The sequence below is a fragment of the Anas platyrhynchos genome, chromosome Z (assembly GCF_047663525.1).
Source record: "Anas platyrhynchos isolate ZD024472 breed Pekin duck chromosome Z, IASCAAS_PekinDuck_T2T, whole genome shotgun sequence".
NCBI lineage: Eukaryota > Metazoa > Chordata > Aves > Anseriformes > Anatidae > Anas > Anas platyrhynchos.
In genome coordinates, this window is record NC_092621.1 from 2,957,501 (window position 1) to 2,978,339 (window position 20,839).

Here is a 20,839-nt window from a genome sequence, read left to right on the forward strand (position 1 = left end):
TTTTTTTTTTAGAATTTAAATCTTAACTACTCCAGGGGGTGCAGAGCTAATGAAATGGTGGCATCCAAGAGCTGAGGTTGTGCCGATGTATATACGGGGCCCTCCTGTGCTTTTGGAGCATCGTAAAGTAATTCGAGGCGTGCCTACCCACAGACACCACTGCTCCTTTCCTCCATGGGTGGACGTTCATGTTCAAGAATAAAGATGCCATTTGTGCAACCCCGAAATATAACCCACTTTTATTCCAGATTAAAAATGTCTGTGCTAATTGGAAAGAACCCGAGCTAATTGGCAAGAACAGAGGTAGCGAAAGCGTTAGCAGAGGCAGTGCAGAGTGGCCGTGGATACTTCATCCCCTCCGGCCCCTATCCAGCAGGCCGTTGAGGTACAGGTCAATTTTTCTGACTAAACCAAAGCTGAACCTCTCAGAAACAAACCCTAGATGTCCACAGAGGGGGTTTGAGCAGCTTTCAGTGCTTCTGTTTTACGTGCTACAGAGCAGGCCCAAGTTTGTGTGTAGCAGACAAGGCCCAAGAGAGTTATGGTGGAGCTATTATGAGGGGAAGCGATTTTTTCTTAGACTGATTAAAATTCTTTGGGCTTTCTGTTTGTTTGTTTTTAAACACCTATTTAGCTTTTAATTAACATTTAAGAGAAAGGAAGCTGGTTAAATATTCAATACCTCCTCCCTTTCAATTAAGGTATAACAGTACACAACACATGATGAGGCCTCTGGGATGTATGGAAAAACTGAGAAGAGCAGTTTCCTGATTATCATTTTGAGGGGGACTGGAAAGGTGAAACTCATCTGATTATTGTCATTATCACCATTAACAATAATAATGTCAAGGCCTTGTTTGAACATCAGAAAGCAGTTTAAAAATGCAGTTGATTCTTTAAAACTGATGTGCTGGGTTTTGCCTTTAAATACCTTCATTTTTCCCATCCTCTTCTTTACTTATTTGGGAGGCAAGGGCTGTAGATTTTCTAATAAGCCTTTTCAGGAACTTAGTAGGGAGGCTATAGATGCTGGAGAAGATTTTCATCATACTACACACCCCTATTTTTATTTTAATGTAAAAAGTTCTTTAAGTCCCAGAGAGTCGCAGCCTCAAACCATACGGCCCTGAAACCTCAACCAAGCGTCTGAGAAAGAGCTGTCTCTGTGGCTGCCATGTTCTGTGTTAGGATCTCGTCTCATCCCCTTTCTCTTCCCACTCTTAAAGAATTCTGATACCTTCTGTCTGTGAGTGTTCTCCCTCAAAATGGCACATTAAACATTCAGAAAAGAATGGCTAAGATTGAATTGTTTGGAGAAAATATACTAATATTTATAATTTAATAAATACCCTTCCTAAACTCCTTCCTTTTTTTCTTCCGTACCCTCATTCTATATTTATCTGACACAATATTTCTTTTATTATCAATCCTATTTAAAACTGGATTATGTTAACTAAACTAATAAAAAGGCCATTTTGCATTATGGGAACACTTCAAAACGCTGCCCCAAAAGTGATAATTTTTTCTTTTTTTTCAAGCTTGTTTTTCTTTTAATGTGGTGAGACAGCTTACCTGTGGAAAAATATTTTGTTTATATGTTTATACCAAATATAATACAAAAATGATATTTGTATAATTGTGTTACGTAAACAGATTTTTTAAATGGACTTGCTGGCATCGGGTATCAGTTGTGTAAATGTGTATGCCTCAATTACTTTTTTTTTATTTTAAATAAGGACATAAGAAGAGAGAGCAGATGTTGAAATGCATAGCTATTGGATATGTTTCATATATTACGACTTCAAGGTTTACTGGGTATAAGAATACATCGATTTTTAAAAACAGAAATAAATGCTTTGTGAAAAGATTTCTGACTGCATATGAAACAAGACCTTCCAATTAAACTTTCAGATTTGCATATTGTCACAACCTACTACCAAATGCATTGTGACAGTGTGAGTTTTTTAAGTAGCTGCTGTCTCACCTGTTATACAGTGACTTCTTCAGTGCTATAGCTTTTTATTTTTCCCCCAAACCAAGAAATTCGCTCCATGACTCTTTCTTCCATATATGTAAATATATGAGTAGCTTTACATGTGTGTCTTTCCTGTGGTTATTCAACAATATTTAATGAAGTGCATTTACTGTCTGGACAAGAGTGAGAATTAATCCAATTAGTTCGATAATTGACTACTTACCAAATATTTTTTTAATTATTGAGAGTCCTTTCATATTTCAACTGTAAGTAATAGAAAACCTCCCAGTTATTTCATTAAGAGTAGTATTTTGTCTTTTAAAAATTGTTTTCCGAGCTTTTTTTTCCAAAACCCTGCTCATAGAAATTAGAAGAAAAATTTGCACTTTCAGAGGATAATTAAAATAAAACCTTCTATCAGAAGATTTGTGTTTAAGTCAAACTGTCATCCAGGTGAATATAACACCTTGTGAAGGCTTTTTTTTTTTTTTTTTGGTAGTGGCTTGTGTTTTTTTTCTTGGTTTTTATTTTTAAATGAAAAGGATGAAAGAAGCAATATATAGAGAGAGAAATAGTGCAACTCTGTTATTTAGATATTTTTTTTTTACTACTGTATCACTAAGAGTGTTGTAAGCAATCAAAGACAGAAGTCTCTGAATTTGTTGACCTCATAGGTGTATCCTTTAGATGCAAATCCAGCTGGTGTAAATTTTTTTTTTCATCTGATTGTTAATTATTCACAGTTATAATAAGTCCTTGGCATAGAGCTGTAGAAGGTTATAAAGTTAAAGAGACAATGCTGGCAAAGAGGCTTGTGCAAAAGGATTTCGGAACAGGATCCTACCCAGCTAGAAAGAATAGATTTCCTGTTGTGAAGAGAGGAGATGAGATTGTAGGCAAAGCTCTGCCCCTTTCTCAGCTCACTTCTAGTCAATCTCTGAGTATCTTCAGGAGGCGTTGGAGTGAAAGCATGGATCAGGTTAGCAGAATACGTGGAAGAGGAGCTCTCCTTGGTATCGCAGAGACCTCAAGTTTCGTCTGCAGCAAGCAGTGGTAGGGTAGACACTTTACTGAACTAGAAACAAATGCAAGTCCTGCAGTCACTTCTGCAAGGCACACAAAGATGTGCTGTGTTCACAAAGTGTGTCTAAGCAGTAAAATTTGACAGAGAGTGTTTTTGGAGCCAAGAGTGCAGAGTATTTGAGCAGAGTGCAGTAGCACGCCTGAGACCCTGAGAGGAGCCAGAAATTCAGAGGTCTCAGGCAGGGCTTGTCCTGTTTGTGAATGACACTTGGATGCTGTAAAGGAACCTTAATCATATTCTTTCTTTGTTTTTGTTTTTTTTTTTTTTCCTTTTTTGCTTCATACTCTTTGGAGCAGTTGCGTAGTAAAGACAATACTGATGGAAAGCAGTATCAGTAAATCAATAACTTTTTTTCTTTCTTTTATTAAGGTGAACACACACAAGAAACCAACCCACCTCATTCACTGAAGAAGGATGTAGAAAACATGGGGAAAGGTAAAATAAATAAGGGCCTCTTACGTTATAAAACTGCTCTTTGTTTTAATAGAATATGAGGATAATAGGGGGCATTTTTGTTCTGCACCATATTTTAAGCTTGTCAAGTAACATATGAATAATATATGGACCTTTGGGTGGATATAATTGAGATTAATGCATATATATCAATCAATACATGACACTGTAATATAATACTTTAAAATAATATATTACATTGATTTATATTCATGGCTTTCTGCACAAAATCTATTGTAGGTCTATGCAACACTTTTTTTTTATAACTGCTAAAATATTTTGTCTTATAGTAATGAATTGCTCTATGAATGTTCACTCAAGAATTATTTATACAGATTAGTAAAAGCACTTTTCTCTTTGTTAGAGGAACTCCAGAAGGTTTTGTTTGAACAAATTGACTTACGGAGGAGACTAGAACAGGAATTCCAAGTGTTGAAAGGAAATGCATCATTCCCTGTCTTCAGTAAGACACTTATCTGTGGTTTTGGTGTTATTCGTGGGTTGTTGGTTGTTGTTGGGCTGTTAAAAGTGGGAGAAGTATGTTCTCAGTTGTGTTGCCAGGATTTTTGGCTTAGTTCTGCTGAGGTCAATGGCACGTCTGCTGTGGCTTTTCAGGCTACCAAAGCAGGTCTCTTGTAGAGAAAATGTGAAGCTGGATGTCTGTCTTGGTGTATTTTTGACTGGATTTAATAACACTGAAAACAGCGTGTCCTCAGGGGTAGAAAATCAGGAGTATCTCTGCATCCAGTGAGCTTTGATCCCAGATCTAATAGAAATATTTTAAAGCCTGTTGGAATGGGGTCTTCCAGCACAGAGCCATCACACCATTTCCTGGGCCACACTCCCTCTCTGCAGGAAGGAGTGGCTGGATATAGGGAAACCTGTTGGGGACTTCTTGGGGCACAGGGATGTCAGCCTGCTTAACCAGCTTCTTGTAGATGTTTGAAGACAGGGTAATTTATGGACATCTTGTTTCGGTCCTAACTGATGCTGGAGAATTGATTTGGAGTTTAAGAAGCATGTTTTAGGGGTGGAAATAACAGTTTGGGTTTTTTCTCTTGAGATGTGTTGTTTGAGAGGGCTCTTTGTCCTTGTTTTCCTTTGAGAAATGGATGAAGCACTGTATGATCCACAGCGAACCAGGATAGATATTTAAAGCCTTCCCAGACTAATTGTCAGCTTGTTCTGCCTTTTGCTAACTTCACTTAACTCCTACACGACTGAAATATCTCAGCAGCACTTGGGCAGAATACCCATATGGTGGTTTACCATAGTTTCTTGAAGAGTTCAGAAACTCTCCATTCTTTTAGACCTCCAAGTTCCTTCATAAAAATTCTAGGGACAAAAAACAACATGACCAGTACACCGAGATAAACAATTCAACAAAAATCACTGCTTCAAGCAAAGGAACGTTGCACCTCCCTGACTCAGAAGAAAAAGTGGGAATGCAGACGGTGTTTTCGTGTTATTTATAGAACAAGTTTCCCCACTTTCTGTAGCATCAGATAGGGTAAGTTCAGGGAAGTAAGAAAGTGCAAGGCAGGTCTCTGGAAATGATTCCATCTTTAGCCCAAATATTGAAAACTTCATAAATATAGAAGAGCCTGAGGTGGTATAGATATTAATGAAAGGAGATAACCTCATCCTTCAGTATAAATTCAGTCATTACTTGGGTTTGGGAGTGAGGTAATTTTCACATAATTTGTGTAGATCAAAATATTTGATGTGTGGTATTGGTGGAATGGCATCTTGGAGTTTTGCCAGTCAGGTCACTCATTTATCCTTTTGTTCTTCTACAGTAAAATTAATGCTCTGTCATTGCCATGTAAATAAACACTGCAATTAAACCACATGAAATACAATTCAAATAAAAGAAAAGAACACATACGGCCAACCAAGGAAGTGGCGACTGTGTATGCCGGCTTGAAAAATATGTGGTTTCAATGTACCACAAAGTAGTGGTCAATTTTCTTCAGGATTAAAATAGAAAACAGATAATGTGCTATAAACAATATATGTAAGTGACCGTAAAACCTATTTACAGATTTAGATTTACCAAAAAAAAACCCTTCCCCATGTAATAAAACAAGAAAATAGGTCTTTGTAAAGCAAGTAAGTGTAAAATCCAAGATATGCCCTCTTAGAGAAGTATGTGTTACACTGAAAGAGTTGAGGTCTGCTCCAGGCTCTTGCTGCTAGACGGGGATGCTGCTTCAGGTTGGGTGTTAGAAGCTCTTAGTTTTGACAGGTTTCCCTGGCAAAGTTACTAACGGCCTGTGGTGGTGGTGGATAGGAAGGATCTAGGGAGAGAAATCGTAGGAAATCCAGTGAAAGGAATGTGGAGATAAAATTAAAATTGTATTGCTCGTGGCTTGGAAATGCCTGAAGCTATAGGAGGGCAAAAAGCTGGAGGGTAACAGGCTTTATATCCCAGTCCGGGTCACGGCAGCATCGGGCAGAGGGCTGAGAGGCCATGGGGACCGAACCTCTGTCCAGTCCCGAAGCTGCTGGGGACAGAAATGCACTGCCAGGGTAATTCTCACTCTCGGGTGCTGGTGGTTCTCACTGTGCTTTGCGCTGGTAAAGGAGAGGTGTTTGGCTTTTAAGTCTTCTCAATCGCTTTTATAAAAGATAAAATTCATCCCTGTTTCAGCAGGGAGTCAACATGTGAGATGCGGAAAATGGTGCTATATGTCTCTAGAAAATGTTCTTGTCAGGTTACCTGGAGTTAACTCAAAAGTCATCTTTCTTTGGGTCTCACATTTGGAACTGAGCATTTTGGGGGCAGTCAACATGAATGGCATCAAACCACCACCCACAGCACCGCTATGCAGTCTCATGTGTAAACAGCTTTTGGTTTCCATGCTCTTGTCATGGAAATCCCTATTAAATGAGAACTGATCCTATTTCCAACTCATTCAGCAGTAGAATGCTGCTCGCTTCTCTGTGGCTTGACCTGCTTCAGGTATGGCTGTGATCATTTATAAAGCAGCAGACCTTGCCTTCTGCTGCTTGCACCTTAATTTTTTACATTGCTAATGCGCTTGAAAGCTGCAGGTAAGGTTTCTCTTTGCCTAGAAAGTCTCTAAACACAGAGCAAAAGGACCTCTTGAAGAATTTGCTGACCTGATAGGAATATATGCACCTGTGCGTGGTGGCAGCGTGTTCTCCCAGAGCCCTGTGCTGGTCGTACCCTTGGCGTTGGCTGGCTCGCATTTTGTCCAGCTGCATTTAACAACACGGCGGTAAAACAGCAGAGATGTAGGCTGGATAGTTAAAGTATTTAAGTTTGTGTTAAGAAAACTCTTTAAATATTCATATCTTTTCTCCTGGGTATTGCCAGGCTTTGTCTGTAAGCAGTTAGTCTCAGTTAATGCTGCCGGAAAAAATGTTCTCCTTACCATTAACCCCATTTCCACAGTGAGTCTGGGCATTTGCTGCGCAGGGCTGAGCAGGATTTCCGAGCTGCTTGTTCTGGGAGGTGAGGAAGCTGTGAGGGGGCAGTCAGGGAGGAAGGCGTTCAGGAGATGAGGCTGATTTCTCTGCAAAGCCTGCTCCTGACAAAGTGAAGGTGGAAAAGGATCCACATAGCAGGTAGCACAGCGCTGTCAGCATTCGGTGACAGAACAGGGGACTGCCACCTCTTTGTGCTGCATGGCTATTTGGTAAGCAAGGGAAGAATTGCAAATCTGTTTTTATTTGTGTTAGTTTCCTTTACTTGTCAAGTTGGAGCAGAGGAATCAGGGTGAAAAAATCTGCAGAATTTTGTTTGAAATCTGAAGAAATTCATTAAGATAATGTCACCATGTCCTTTTGAATGTGGCCACGCTGGACTCCTGATGGTTTCAGCCTGACAAATCGTCTCATTCTTTCTTTGTTTCACTGACATTTTCTTGTCATCCTAAAGTGCCTCCTTGCCTTTTAAACAACAGCTTTTGGTTTTCATTCAGAGAAGGCAAATTTTTTTCATGAAAGATGACAGAGCTCTTCCCCCTTGTGCTTTCTTCCAGCCCTTTCCCATGCCCACGCTTTGTGGGCACACATCCCCTCTCCCCATGGGCAAGGTACATCCTGCCTCTCCGCTGTGTTGTGCCACAGCTGCTCTCTGCCATCCTGATTCTGATTTTGGGGTTGAGCTTTTGTGGTGAGCCTGTGGGGCTGAGCTGGGAGTGGGTGAGGTCCCAGCACGCGGAGCATTGATAGGAGCCACATGCTCTCACCTGGCCTCAAACCTTTCTGAGCAATTTAGGTATTTCTGTGACTCCCATTACTGCGCTATCCAAGTATCTCACAGTCATTTAATCTATTAATCCTTCCAACGTGCTTGGCAGATGAAGCAGTGCTATTATTCCTGATTTACTGGTGATGAAATGAGGCATGGCGAGACAGAGGCACGGAGCCCACTAGAGCAGATATTGAACCCAGCCTTCCTGAGTCCTGGGTTTGTGTCCCAACAGCCAACGTGGCTGTTTAAGTCTTGTAATTGTTAATTGTAAATAAGCCATTCTAGCTGCCTTGGCCTTGCAATGCCCTTCGGCAAGCCCACTCTGGTTTGACAGCTCTGTGTGCTGAGGTGCCCCATGCTGTTTTCTGTTGGCATTCACCTCACTGCTCCCATGGTCTGGGACAGAACTCTGTCTCCTGGACCAAAACGGTGTTGCTTGGAGTGGATTTTCTGTCCTATTACATTTCATAGTCCATCGCTGCACCCGCGTCTTTATCATGCTGCAACTCTCCAAACTCTTTCCTTTTTACATTTTTATTTTTCCCACCCTCTGACAGCAATGTTCTGAATCACAAGCCAGCAGCTAATCTTCTATCTAAATGAAGTTTTGTCTGAAATGGTTACAGTGAAGGAAAATAAGGAAAGGAGGAGCTACCAGAGCTGAAGGCTGGCCTGTGCAGTAACCCAGCTGTCATGGAAGCTGTGATCTGTATTTCAAAGACTTTTTGGCATCTGAGTTCCACGTCACTGTTTAAGGAACTTTAATTTTTCGAGTTGTGTTCAAAGCCGTCAGCACAATGTTATGAACTACAAATCAAACCCTGCATCCTTGAACGCCTTCTGTTCTCACATATTGGACATCCCTATTGATGTCAACAGATTTATACCAAAGCAAAGCAGTTTTTGCTGTTCTCTCCAGTGTCTGTTGAAGTTTGACTAATGACTGCAGAGTCTGGCCCATTGAGAAAATCATTGTAGGAATGAATGTTAGCAGCAGAACCTTAGCATTTGCTAGCCGAGGAAGTAGCTGAATCATTTTTCCCAAGCTTTTCTGTTGTCTACAGTGTCTCTTACTAGATAAGAAGTTTTTGTTAGGCTTTTAGTTGGGTGAAGGGCTTTGTGGTGCTTCACAGCTCCTCAGTAGTGGTTGCATTTGGTTTCATTTGATTTATATGAATTCTACTGTGGTCTCTGTTCTAACTACTACATCTACTGTTTTCTTCTCTTTATTATAGATAATTTTCAAGATCAGATGAAAAGGGAGCTGGCATACAGAGAGGAAATGGTACAGCAGCTACAAATTGTAAGTTTGTATTCTACTAAAAATGTTATGAACTATCACTTTGTGTTGGTTTTATTTAAGTACACTCCTCAAGCCTTTCCTTTGCAAGCCATGCAGATGCAGTATCACTGAGCTCGTATTACCTTATGCTTAGCAGGATGTAAGCATGCAGTTCTCAACTGGTTTAGAGTCTAATTACCTGGAGATTTACTTTCATACAGTAACCAGATGGGTCTTCATGTTTCAACTAAATGGGATGTGTTGACTGAACACCGAGAGGTGTTCCTTCAGAGAGAAACACGAGGACTGAGTCAGTAAACCTTAAGCAGTTAAATACTTGCAATAGTTGCCAAGGGGTGCAGTTCAGCCCTGGCAAATAAACCTTAGGATGTGTCTCTTTCAAATTTCAGCCATTAGAGTAAGTGCTTAACTCAGCAGTAAAGGATCCAGTTGCCAAAACGCAGTTCAGTGTATGTACACATTGCTGTTTGCTCTATTGCTTGTTTATTTTAAAATCAAGTGGGATTTTGCATGTGTGTGTGAGCGAGCTAGTGCAGCTCTAGATCCTTGCATACCAGCGTCCTGTTTTGAAAATTTGGCGTTCGGGAGCTAACTGAATCCAAAACAAGCAAAGAGTGGAGTATGTGAAGTTGTTTCTTTCTCAGATACTGCTTAGTGGAGCACAAATGCAGTATTACGAGCTGGCCATCCTAGCGAACGGGAGGCTGTCAGGCAGTGTTTGTTTTGTTAGTGTTTTGTCTGTGATCGGTCTGACATTCAACAGTTTTTGAGGCAGGCTTGCCAAAGATCTCCACTTGTCTGAATCAACCCTGTGCTCAAGCATCTAAATTTTCCTAGTGCTTGTCACAGACCCTGGGGCTGGGTGCAGGTCATCCAGCCTTCTGGTACTGTCATTTTCTACTTGATGGGTTAGGACATAAAAATGAAGCTGAAGGCCAGGATTGTCAAGTGTGTGCACCTACGTTTAAAGGCATTTAGGAGTGGCCTTATTTTTAGAGCTGCTGAACATCTCAGCTCTCTGTTCCTGCTGACTTCAGAGATTTCAATGAGAGATGGAGGGTGCTGGAAAAAGATTGGTTATGGAGAAAATCGAGTCCAGAACATCTTTGGATTTGTTTTTGCTACTGGTCTCCACTCCTTGACATGTCCAGTTGTTCTGCATTCCCCCTGGTCTCTCAATGCCTGGCAGGGAGTTTGGCTCAATCTGTAAATTGCAGAAGATGGTCATTAGGATGTCATCCTGGAAAGCTCTTCCCCTGCTGCTTTGGACTTCAGGCAGGTGACTGTCCAGCTCCTGCTGTGAAGTACATTTAAGCACAAAGTTTGTGGGCTCACCTCAGCCTTTATCTCTCGTGTCAGCTGAACTTGAAGCTAACTAACTCTCCCTCCCAAGGTGAGAATGAATGGATCTTCTCTGTCACTCATTTTGTGGCAGAATCGTGAAGTTGTTTCTGAAAGCAGATACCCCAGGCCTTCAGCGAGCCAGCAGTGGTGGTTTCTCAAATTAACAAGAAGTGGAGAAATCACAAGATTAAGCATAGTTCTTTTTCTTGGGCAGAAAAAGAAATATGATCTTGTAATTCACACCCTTTTCATTAGTGGTACCTGCTACAGAAAGACTAATAGTCATTTAATCATTAAACAGAGCTGCCTGAATGTACTTACAGAAACTATTTTCCACACTTAATGTACTGTACCAGCTGTTCAGAACCTCTTCACTCACTGGCTGCCTGACTTTAGTATTGTTAATAGAAATGTTGCCAAAGCATCAGTAAATCTTTATGTTTGCATTTGGGTATCCCTCCTGATATTGGCAAGGCAGGTAATACAACAGTGAGACCAATAAGAGGATGTTTGCATATGAAGAACTGAGAGACCACAGCAAATAACTAGGGTGTTTGTTTAAGCTGGGTGCAGAAATTGTCAGCGATGTTTTGGTTAATAACTGAAATGGAGTCAGGACTTCTGATGTGATAATCCCTGCAGTTACTTTAAATTCGTGTGCATGTATTCTGTATGGTTATATCTGGCCATGGGATTAATGAGCTGAATGTGCTAATGATACAACTCCATTGGCCTTCTTGGTTTATGCCATGGATTAATTAAATCTTTTGGCAGGTTACATAAAAAGCATGGTTTCTTTTGACTTATTTTTTCTGTCATTTTTAACAGGGGTTGATTCTTATGTATATACCTGGAACATTGCATCACTGTTTTCACAAAGCTGCCCACACTTAATTTTCTCATTAATACTTGAGTACAAAGAGAAAAGCAGAAGTTTTTAATGCGTACTCAAATCTTAATTTTACTTACAGCTGCATAGGTGTATACCTGTATAGGATTAAACATAAAACTTACTGGTTTAAGTAGCTACAGAATTTGGCTTAATTGCTTTTTTTATTTTAAAGCTCATATGAATGACTCAGTTTTTTTTGTTGGTGGTGGGGTTTTTTTGGCTCTTCTCACCGCTGAGGGAATATACAACTTAATTTAGTTCTTTCTTAACACTTACACATGATCATAAAGGCATCTCTTTGTTTAAAAGCACTCTTGTAAAAAGCATATACCAGATGCATGTTTTGCCAGAGCGAAGATTTCAGTGTCTCTAAACTGGAATTCTCCCAGCCTCCCCTTGCTGAGTAAGAGAATAGTCAGACTCACAGCAATAAACTGCCCGTGAGCGTTTGGTGTGTCAGAAAAGTTCTGGAATACAGCAAACTGAATCCATGCTTGAAAAACTTACCCAATATGATTGCCTTTGAACACTGCACACAAAATGTAGGAGTGAGATCTATTTGAGAAACATTACAACTTTGTGATGTGAACAAAAACCGAAGGACTGCTTGAGAGCAGCGTTTTGTGCCCAGCCCATACTTAACATTGAACACTTTTTTTTTTTTTTTTATCATCACAGTTCTTGAATGACATTGTGAAACTGCAATGCAGAACGTGGTGACAAATTGCCGGGAGTGAACACGTGCAGGGAAGTTGGGCTGAGCTGGGCTGGCAGGTCTGGGAGGCGATGGCTCGGGCTCCAGGTGCCCTCTGCTGTTAGCCTGCAATCACTGCACACAGCAGCCGGGACTTGACACGGGTTTAACGTTCTTCAATAAAAGCCTCAGATAAAACAGTGTTTAATCAATGAGCTGTAATTTTAATGCTTTGTCCACTCCGGACCTTTAAAAATTATTTTATGTCTTCCTGAAAGTCAGGAACAAGGCTCAGATCTTTGGGAAGACGGAGGGGTGGGATCTGTTCTGTTACATCCTCTGAAATGATATTGACTTCTTCGGACACAACCAGGCTCAGTAGGTGGCTGGAGCTGTGTGGCCACTGGCTGTTTCTGTTAAGAAAGGATTTGGTTAGAGAGCCTGGAGCAGCTACCAGGAAGCATTGCAAACAAGTGTGTGCCAAGCTTTCGGCCAAGTGCCAAGGAGCAATCAATCAGAGTATTTAACAAGAATATAGATCTTAAATCACTGAGCGCATTTTTCTTTTCTTCCTTCCTCCAAGCATTGTCTCCCAAAAAGGCTAAGTACAGTGCATGGACTCGGAGGTCATGTCCTGCTTCAGGCATGGGCTATCCACCTTCTGTTAATTAAGAATTAAGCTGTACTGAAAGGCCACTGAGAAGAAATCATTGTCCAGCGACTGGAGTAAAGTCTAACATGGCACACGTGGTGCAGCCTCATCAAAGCCCACCTGGCTTCATAGTTGTTGGTTTCTGTCCATTACAACCAGAATTTATCTGTCAGGACAGCTCAACCACCCTGGCATACTACTGATCTAGCTCCTGCTGGAGTCTCTGCATCTGTTTGGTCTTGTCTTCTGGGCAACTGTGTTAGTGGATCAAATTTAAAAAGCATGAACTTCCTTCCTGCCTTTCTTATAGGACAAACAGATCAGAAGCAGCATTTCTGGCATGCTTATTTTTATCCTTTGATGTTTTTATGAAACCCTCTAAAACAAAAGAGTAGATCACTAAACAACAAATTTAAATCTACTGCAAACAGGCTGGCCTTTCTTCAGGCTGACCTTTCTTCATTTCTTGTTAGAGTTCCTATAAAAGTAGCTTGTAGATTCACAGGAAATGCTGTCCACAGGTGGAAACCAGAGCTGTGGCCTATCCATCAGGAAAGGCTAAAAAAAGGGGTTTGTCGTCCTGCCATTGTGACTCAGATAGCTAAGATGAGGTAGTGATCAATCACACTACGTTTATGTGGGGATAAAAGGCAGTAGCTTTTTGAGACATGTTGGAAATGTGAATTATTCTGACATTCTATTCAAGTGGAAAATGTTGGTTTGGTTGGTTTTTGTATTCACTCCAGTGAATTGACCATCTCCCTCCTGGCCTGACTTTGGGCTGGTAATAGTGCTCTGACCTCAAAGCTGGGTTCACCTAGAACTCCTCTAATATTTAATGGCCTCCGACCCTCAGTGTTACTTTGAATCAACTCTGTTCTTCAGAGGCAGACAATAAAATAAATCAGGAACTATCTGCCTGCAAAAATTGATTTCTGTCTGCATCATCTTTCAGCCTGTTCTTTAAAGATTGACAAAGACTGTTTAAAAAAGAAAAAAAAAATACACCATGGGGTGGTATTTCTAGGTCTTCAGAGGTATGAGATCATATCCCTTTGGGTCCTACTGCTATTAAGAAAAGCAACATTGGATTTAGTTCTTATTTTTTGTTATACATGGAAAGTTGGTGCCTTGTACAACTACAACTAACGTACATCATCGTGTGTATATGCAGGGATGTCGGGCACTGTATGCCCAACACTCCATATTTGAGAAGTGGAAACGGGAAATAGCAGTGCTTTATCGGGATTTCTGGTTTGGTCCTCTGCCTGACATGGTCCAGCTAGGTCGACTGCCCTTGACAAGAATGTTAGAGGCAAACATCAGTACAGCGAGATGTCACTAGGATATCTTGAGCTGTGTCTTTGCTGAAGGGTATGTCCACTAACACCCAGATAATAACAGAGAAAAGAATGTTTCTGGAACTCTGTGTTCACTCTGTGTTGATGACTCCAAGACAGTTTTCATTACCAAAAAAAAAAAAAAAAGTTTTATCTCATAATTCAATGCTTGTGCATACATAGCCATATACTTGTGGCCAGTCTCGCAGATGTAAACTCCCTTTTATTTCTGAGTTTGCTCTTTTGTGCTTTAGCAGTTGAGATGGTTGGGATGGTACTGCAGGTCTTTTTCTATATGTTCTGTTATCCTCATTTTTTTTTTTTTTTTTTTTTTGTGGAATTGACTTTAGTTAAGTAAGGATGGTATTTAGTTCCATATACATAATCCCAGACAGAATTCAGTTCCCAGGTCTGGTGGCACTATGTGGGAAGATGTCCTTCTGATGCTGAATACAGCATACAGATCACTAGCTGTGTAGAGGAAAGTGAGCCAACAAGTACTATTTTCTCAGAATTTTTCTCCAGGAGTTTATTTTCCACTGACGGCTTTTTGAAGACATGTGAGCAAAACCTGTATCTTGACAATGAATCTTGAACTAATGTGTCTTGACAATGAATACCTTGAACTAACAGGATGGAGCTGCACCTCTTCCTCCAGGAAATTTAAATGTTAAAGGAAATGGATGCTTGTGGAATTATTTTTTATGAGAAAACAAAAAGTAAAAACTTCCTTTACTTTACAAACTGCAAAAATTCTGATTTAAAAAAAAAAAAAGGATCCATACATACTGAAGGGCCACAAGCCAGCCTCTGCTACTGCCTGTGTGCAGAATCCCTTTTCTGTAGTATTCATGTTCTCCAGTAAAAATACATAGGAGAGAGACTGCGTTCTCCAGCTTTGGCTCTTGACTGCCATGCATGCTGTGCAGGCAGGTGTGCTGCTGTGAGCATGCACAGGATGGGAGAGTCTCTGAACTCAGCCTGCACAGCTATAACTACTTTCATGGGGCAGTAGTGAAGAGACCCCCCTCTATGGCAAGCTGTTGGCACTTTGGTTCCTCCTCCAGCTGTCAAAGGCTCAGTGCATGCTTTTTCTTCTGTGTAATACCTCACATCATTCCATCCCAAAGCACCACATGTGCAGAAGCTGTAGTTTTCCACTGGCAGTTCAGCTGCGCATCTGTCTCCTTTCCTGCCTAAATACATTTTGTTTGGAAGGGCTGTCTTGGCTGGACAGTGCTGCCACTGAAATGTCATGTGTGTGCTCTCTGGGAATGCAAATTTTTTAACCAAATACTTGTAGGTACACCTTAGTGCTTTGGACTAATGGAAATTCCCTGTTAGAGCAATAAAAGTCAGGGTGATGTGTCATTGTGTACCCCACCTAGAAGGCAAAGTCTCCAAAATAGGATGGTGTAGAGCAGCAGCTCTGTGTGCACGTGTAGCAGGGATCAGGCGTGTGCTTTGTATCTGAATCCCCAATTCTATCTGCTTATATTGGGGAACAGACTCAGAGCTTGCAAACTGTATCCTTACAGATGAAGGAAAAGCAGGTGTTGACCAGGAATGCACTGAATGTGCTCCAGCTCTTAGTGCACGGTCAGTGCTCAGGCTACAGGTAGCCTGAAGGAAAACCCTAAGGCAAATGCAGCATGGACACTGGGATTTTCTCCTGCACCCTACAGATCTGCTCCTATTGCACTTTATTTCTAATTTACTTAGGCTTAATCATGAGAAACGTGCTGCTTGATGCTTAAAACCCAACACACAACCATCTGCTTTTTGGTGTTGTTGACAGGGGTGTGTGGCCTTTGATAAGGGGCTGCACTTTGGATCTTCATGTCCATTTAAGTGATGATCCTGTTTTCACCAGAGCCCTCACTTTGGATGCACTAGAGGGGACCATAATGTTATGGACAGCCCTAAATATTGTTTCACTGCAGCCCTGGAGTCACGAGACGTTCATCCAACACAAAAAGTAGCAGATGACATTGTAGGTGATTTAACTTGTGAGGAAAGTAGTCGTTGTCCCTATTGAACACCCACGCCTCTCAGTTTCACTTATTACCAGGAGCATGGACAAACCAATACACATTGAAAAGATGCTGATGTGCCAAATATAGCAGAAAAGTGGATTAAGAACAGTACATTTCTGACAGAATGTACCCCGTTGTATTATCTAGGTCAGTACAGCTTGGGAGATGTCCTATATAATTGACGGCCATGCAGACTGATGTTGCCTATTTGCTGTTACGAGTGGGAGAGAGGAATAAAGCAGCTGGTAGAAGCATCACAGGTCTCAGCTGAAAGGTGCTTACCCAGATAGTTTGTTCGTGGCTCCCTTTGCTGCCAGATTTGCACCGATCCTGTTATTAATGATGTAAATCATGCCAATAGGTGATCTGATGAAAACTTTCCTTGCACAACTCTCTCTGGTGCAGTTTGGAGAGCATTTTTCCACCCTTGGCAAACGCTCTTTCCTGTCCCAGGACTCACTGGAGGGGAGAGCTGTGTTTTGGGAGGATCTAGCAGCAAGTTTCATGATAGTTTTCAGCTTCTGTGAAGGACAGGCTTGTATGAGTAGTCAGACAAAACACCTAGATCATGGGTTCCTTCAGGTCACCAGTGGTTTGGGCTTCTCATTTTGTGCATAGACATTTCCCTTTCCCCAGGACCACGTAATGGAAGTGGCATGCCCCCTGTGAAAGGCTTCTGCTTTTGTTCAGTCTGACAACTTATCTTTATGGACTCAGCTTCTTCCTGGTGCTGCGTCCTTCAGTCAGATTGACCTCCTTTCCTGAGAAGCAAAGGTCCTGAGCTGCAGATGTCCCTTTCTTTGCTCTCAGACCCAGCCTTCCCTTTTCCTTACCAAGGCAGGCATGGACAGTTAGGCTCTGTGAGAGGTGACACTGCAGATGCTGCAGTTTACACCAGTCCAGAGGTAGGCTGAGCACAACTCACACAAATGTCCTCACACACTGTGGGCACGATGAAGATAAAACCAGAAGAGGGGTGTACAAGAATCCACGTTAGGGAAATTGTGGATACAGATGCAAATTCACCTGGTACTGGTATGTTATTACCAGCACAGGGCAGGTTGCCTAAACACAGTGCATGTGCCCATCTACTCCCTTTGCTGTTACTGCAGCCATAAGCTTTGCTCCTGACTTGAGTTCAGCCCATTTATCAGCTCACAGTAACATATTTGACATTATTCCTGGCTATATTCCTCAGAAGCAGGTCACCCCGGTGTGCAGCAGCACCTGGGAGTGTAGGAACACAAATTTTATGATCCCAGCATGAATTCCTCCAGCAGGTAGCACTGAAGAATAGTGAATTTGTAGACACTTGGATTCCCAGCTAATGGAGAAATCTCAGAGCAATTTAGTTTTGTTGCACTGTAAAGGCCCAGCATTGAAAAAGAGCTGCCCCTTACTGCATTCCCTGTAGCCTGTGAGCACATCATCCCACTTTGTTTCTAAATATAACCATGTTCCCTAATATGCCGATGTTCTCTGTTTTCCTTTAATTATTTGTTCCACTTCAGTGGCTTTCCTCAGGTTGGTGCAAGTCAGAGATAGCTATTAAGAACTTTCTAATTATGGCGATATAAATATATGAAGACTCATACTCCCAACCTGCTGTATTTTGGCTGCTCAGAGATCAGTGTTTTTTGCCTTTTGTTACAGACAGCTGATTTTTATCATTTCGCAGGTAGCAGGAATGGCCAGTCTTTCTATTTTTGTCAGCAAATGATGTGAACAAAACATCACAAGACATCTTTTAAACTGGATTTTAAGATGTCTGTTGTTTTAATCGTGGCCATTTTTATTTCCTTTCTGCTTCAGCATTCTTACAGTGAAAAGCAGTGGCTTTGTTTCTGTCTCATTGCAGATTCCCTATGCAGCAAGCTTGATCAGGAAAGAAAAGCTCGGTGCGCACCTCAGCAAAAGCTAAAGGTAAGTTTGTGAGAGAAGAGGTCTTATTCTGCCTGGCCTGGCCATCATCTTGTTCTCTGTAGCCACTGCAAGAACTGCATTATTTTGTTGTGTGACATTACTTGTTCTGGCCTAACAACTCTGTCTGTGGTCTAAAGCTGATCACAGACATGTCACCCAAATTGCTAGGTTTCACTGGGGCAGGACGTAGCAGTGAGAGTTGACCATTGGGTGAATCCAGCCTAGTAGCCTGAGCAAGTATTTCTACTGACACTGGGAAGGGGCCTCAAGGTAATGGACCTTTGGCAGAAGGAAGGAAACTATCCTGACATTCAGCATGCAGTAAAAGTTCACACACAGGCAAGTAGGGATGGGCTTTTCATGCCCATAACAAAGCTTCTGAGGAGAAACTTGAGTTGAACCAATGCCAGGAAAGAGCAGTACAGTTTGGGAGCCTTGCAGATCTACAGTGTTCAGTCTCCCGCAGGTGCATTGCAGGATCTTCCTGCACCCAACAGCATATTTTTTCAGGAGTGTTTTTCAGAAGCATTTGGTGAGAATCACCATTGTCTCCATCATCAGTGATGTGGGAGATTCCAGTTCCTGGTGCTAAAGCCTTTAAATTACATTCTCTGTTTTTTATGGTAAAACAGAGAGATTGAGGCTTGGAGACAGAGAGGCAAAAAGTCAGTAGCTCTGCTACCGTGTTATGCCATGGAATTTGTCTTGTGGATTCAGCAAAAATACCCTTGATGTGGAGTAGGCAGATTAGAAAAATATAGAGCAATTCATGTACAGAGACCTCAATAATGCACAAATAAAGGGAATTAAGGAGAAAGTCTGGGGCATCTGAATAAGGCTTTGATTGTATCTGTGACGGAAGTTTGCCTGAGCTATGGAAGAAGCAGATATTTACAAATAAAAAACATCAGGAGTAATCACAGAGTAACCAGATAACCACTATCTGTGGCCTTGAGCTCTGCCTGCTGAGATAAGGAGATTAATCTAAGCATCAAGTTGGTCTGTTTTGCCCTCTTCTGCATGCTTTCTTACTGACTGCCAGCATTTTCCAGTTGAGTCTACATTAATCTGAGCACCAATTTAAAATAAATTCAGTAATATTAATATCCTGAATAAAACAGTATGCCATGCTGAATGAGAAGCAGGGGATCCTGCCCTAAGCGTGTTGTCCAAAGCACTGATCTACAATAAAAGTCAGCCTGAGGATGGCAGCATCAGATGAACGGCACCGTTTGTTCTCAGCATCAGGTTTCCATCAGCTGACAATCCCTGCAAGGGAGGTGCTGCCATCACAGCTACAAGCGTTCCCTGCTTGTTTGCTGAGAGTGAAGGATGGATGCATTCCTCATGCTGTTTTTGTTTCCAGTGACACGCCATCCCTGCAGACAACAGGGATTTCTCTGAGTAGGCCCCAGTGCTTTTGAAAGATTAGCTGTTACTTAACTGCTAAGCTAAATCAGTCAAGCAGAGAATCACAACTATATTGTTCTGAAGCAATTTCAGATTCTCAATGTGCCAAGCAGGAAAGAGTTGCCTCCAGAAGGAACGTGCATGCACATACATACCACACGGTGCACAGAGGGAGCAAAGACCCCATGCAGTACAGAGCAGTTAATGCCCCGTGTTTTCCCACAATCTTGTGTTGCTCTTGTTGGACCTGCCTTTCTCCAGAATGTCTGGTTGTGTTTGGTCATACTGCAGTCAATTATACTTTGTGTTTCATCTTTAATGAAGCATTTCCATGAGACTCTGTAAATATTAACTAGCAAAGTCTCAGAGGAAGCTTCAGGAGCAGGTGACTTTTGTGTATCCCTTTTGTGGGGATTGCAAATAAATGTTGTAATTCTGAAAGTAAAGATATCTCAAACTTGGGCTTAGGGTTGGTAACCTTTTCTCTTTGTTTTTGTTTATTTATTCTTATTTATTCTTTTGCAGCTGTTACCTTGTAAGTTATAACCCACCACTCAGAAATCTGACTTGTATAAAGACTGAGACAATGGAAGGGCTTGGAAATTTAAAGAACAAACAAAAAAATCAGGTTCCTCTGAACCCAAGGACAAGTGACCTCAAAGCATCATGGACAACCATGTAAAATAGAATGTAGCAGCCATTTATTAGTAAAAGCAAAACAACAAAAAAAAAATCAAAAAATGCCTGTCCTGGATCTTTTTTGGTGGTACCAAAGTTTAAGTCTTTGTGTTTTTAGAAGGACTACTGAACTTGATAGAGAAAATGCTTTTGATGAATCGTACTGATAAGCTGTGAAGGGAATTGATGATCCTTTCAATGCCACAAACACTTGACAACATCTGCCAGTTCATCTTTTGCTTTGGGATAGTGATCGTTTTACGGAAAGAAACATGCGTCGTATCAGATGGGCCAGAACCACATTTGGATGGATGGATAGATAAAAAAGCGTTAGCCATACACAGTGCTTTTTAAAAGCAGACTGGAAACTCTCATACCCCTCTCCTTCGACCCCTTCCTCCTCCTCTGGTATTTTGCCTGCTGTATGAATTAAGATTGTACTCCTCTGGAAATATTTTACAATTTAATATTGAGTGTAATTAAGAATATAATCACTGTTATTGAAAAAGGTATTTAACTCTGTTGTAGTTTCTTTATCATTCATGTGGATAAAAAGTCTATAGTTAAAAAAAGAAAACTATGAGGTAATAGTTGAGCTTCCCTGTACTTCAATGCTATGCTTGTTCTACTGAAAAAAAAAATGAATGGATAAATGTATCCCCAAGAATATCTTTTTAGAAGCATCTTAATTCACAGACATGTTAATGTGTTGATGTATTTTATGGAAGAAATACTATGCCTCTGGTTATTAGAAAAAGTGTAAAAGTAGATTTGGTGTGATTTCAGGAAGTGCCTTGTGGATTTCATTTAACTCTGCTTCTACAGAAATA

At 41.1% G+C, this 20,839-nt stretch overlaps 1 protein-coding gene across 1 annotated transcript in view; it reads left to right on the plus strand.

Annotated features, from left to right (window-relative positions):
* SKOR2 (SKI family transcriptional corepressor 2) overlaps positions 1 to 20,839 on the plus strand; it is a 28,112-nt gene extending 7,273 nt beyond the window's left edge. Inside the window, exons 4-8 of the mRNA XM_038169756.2 lie at positions 3,429 to 3,494; positions 3,877 to 3,975; positions 8,973 to 9,040; positions 17,857 to 17,921; positions 19,857 to 20,839. Of these exons, the coding sequence (XP_038025684.1) occupies positions 3,429 to 3,494; positions 3,877 to 3,975; positions 8,973 to 9,040; positions 17,857 to 17,919 (296 nt within the window). The 3' untranslated portion in view covers positions 17,920 to 17,921; positions 19,857 to 20,839. The remainder of the gene's footprint in view (positions 1 to 3,428; positions 3,495 to 3,876; positions 3,976 to 8,972; positions 9,041 to 17,856; positions 17,922 to 19,856) is intronic.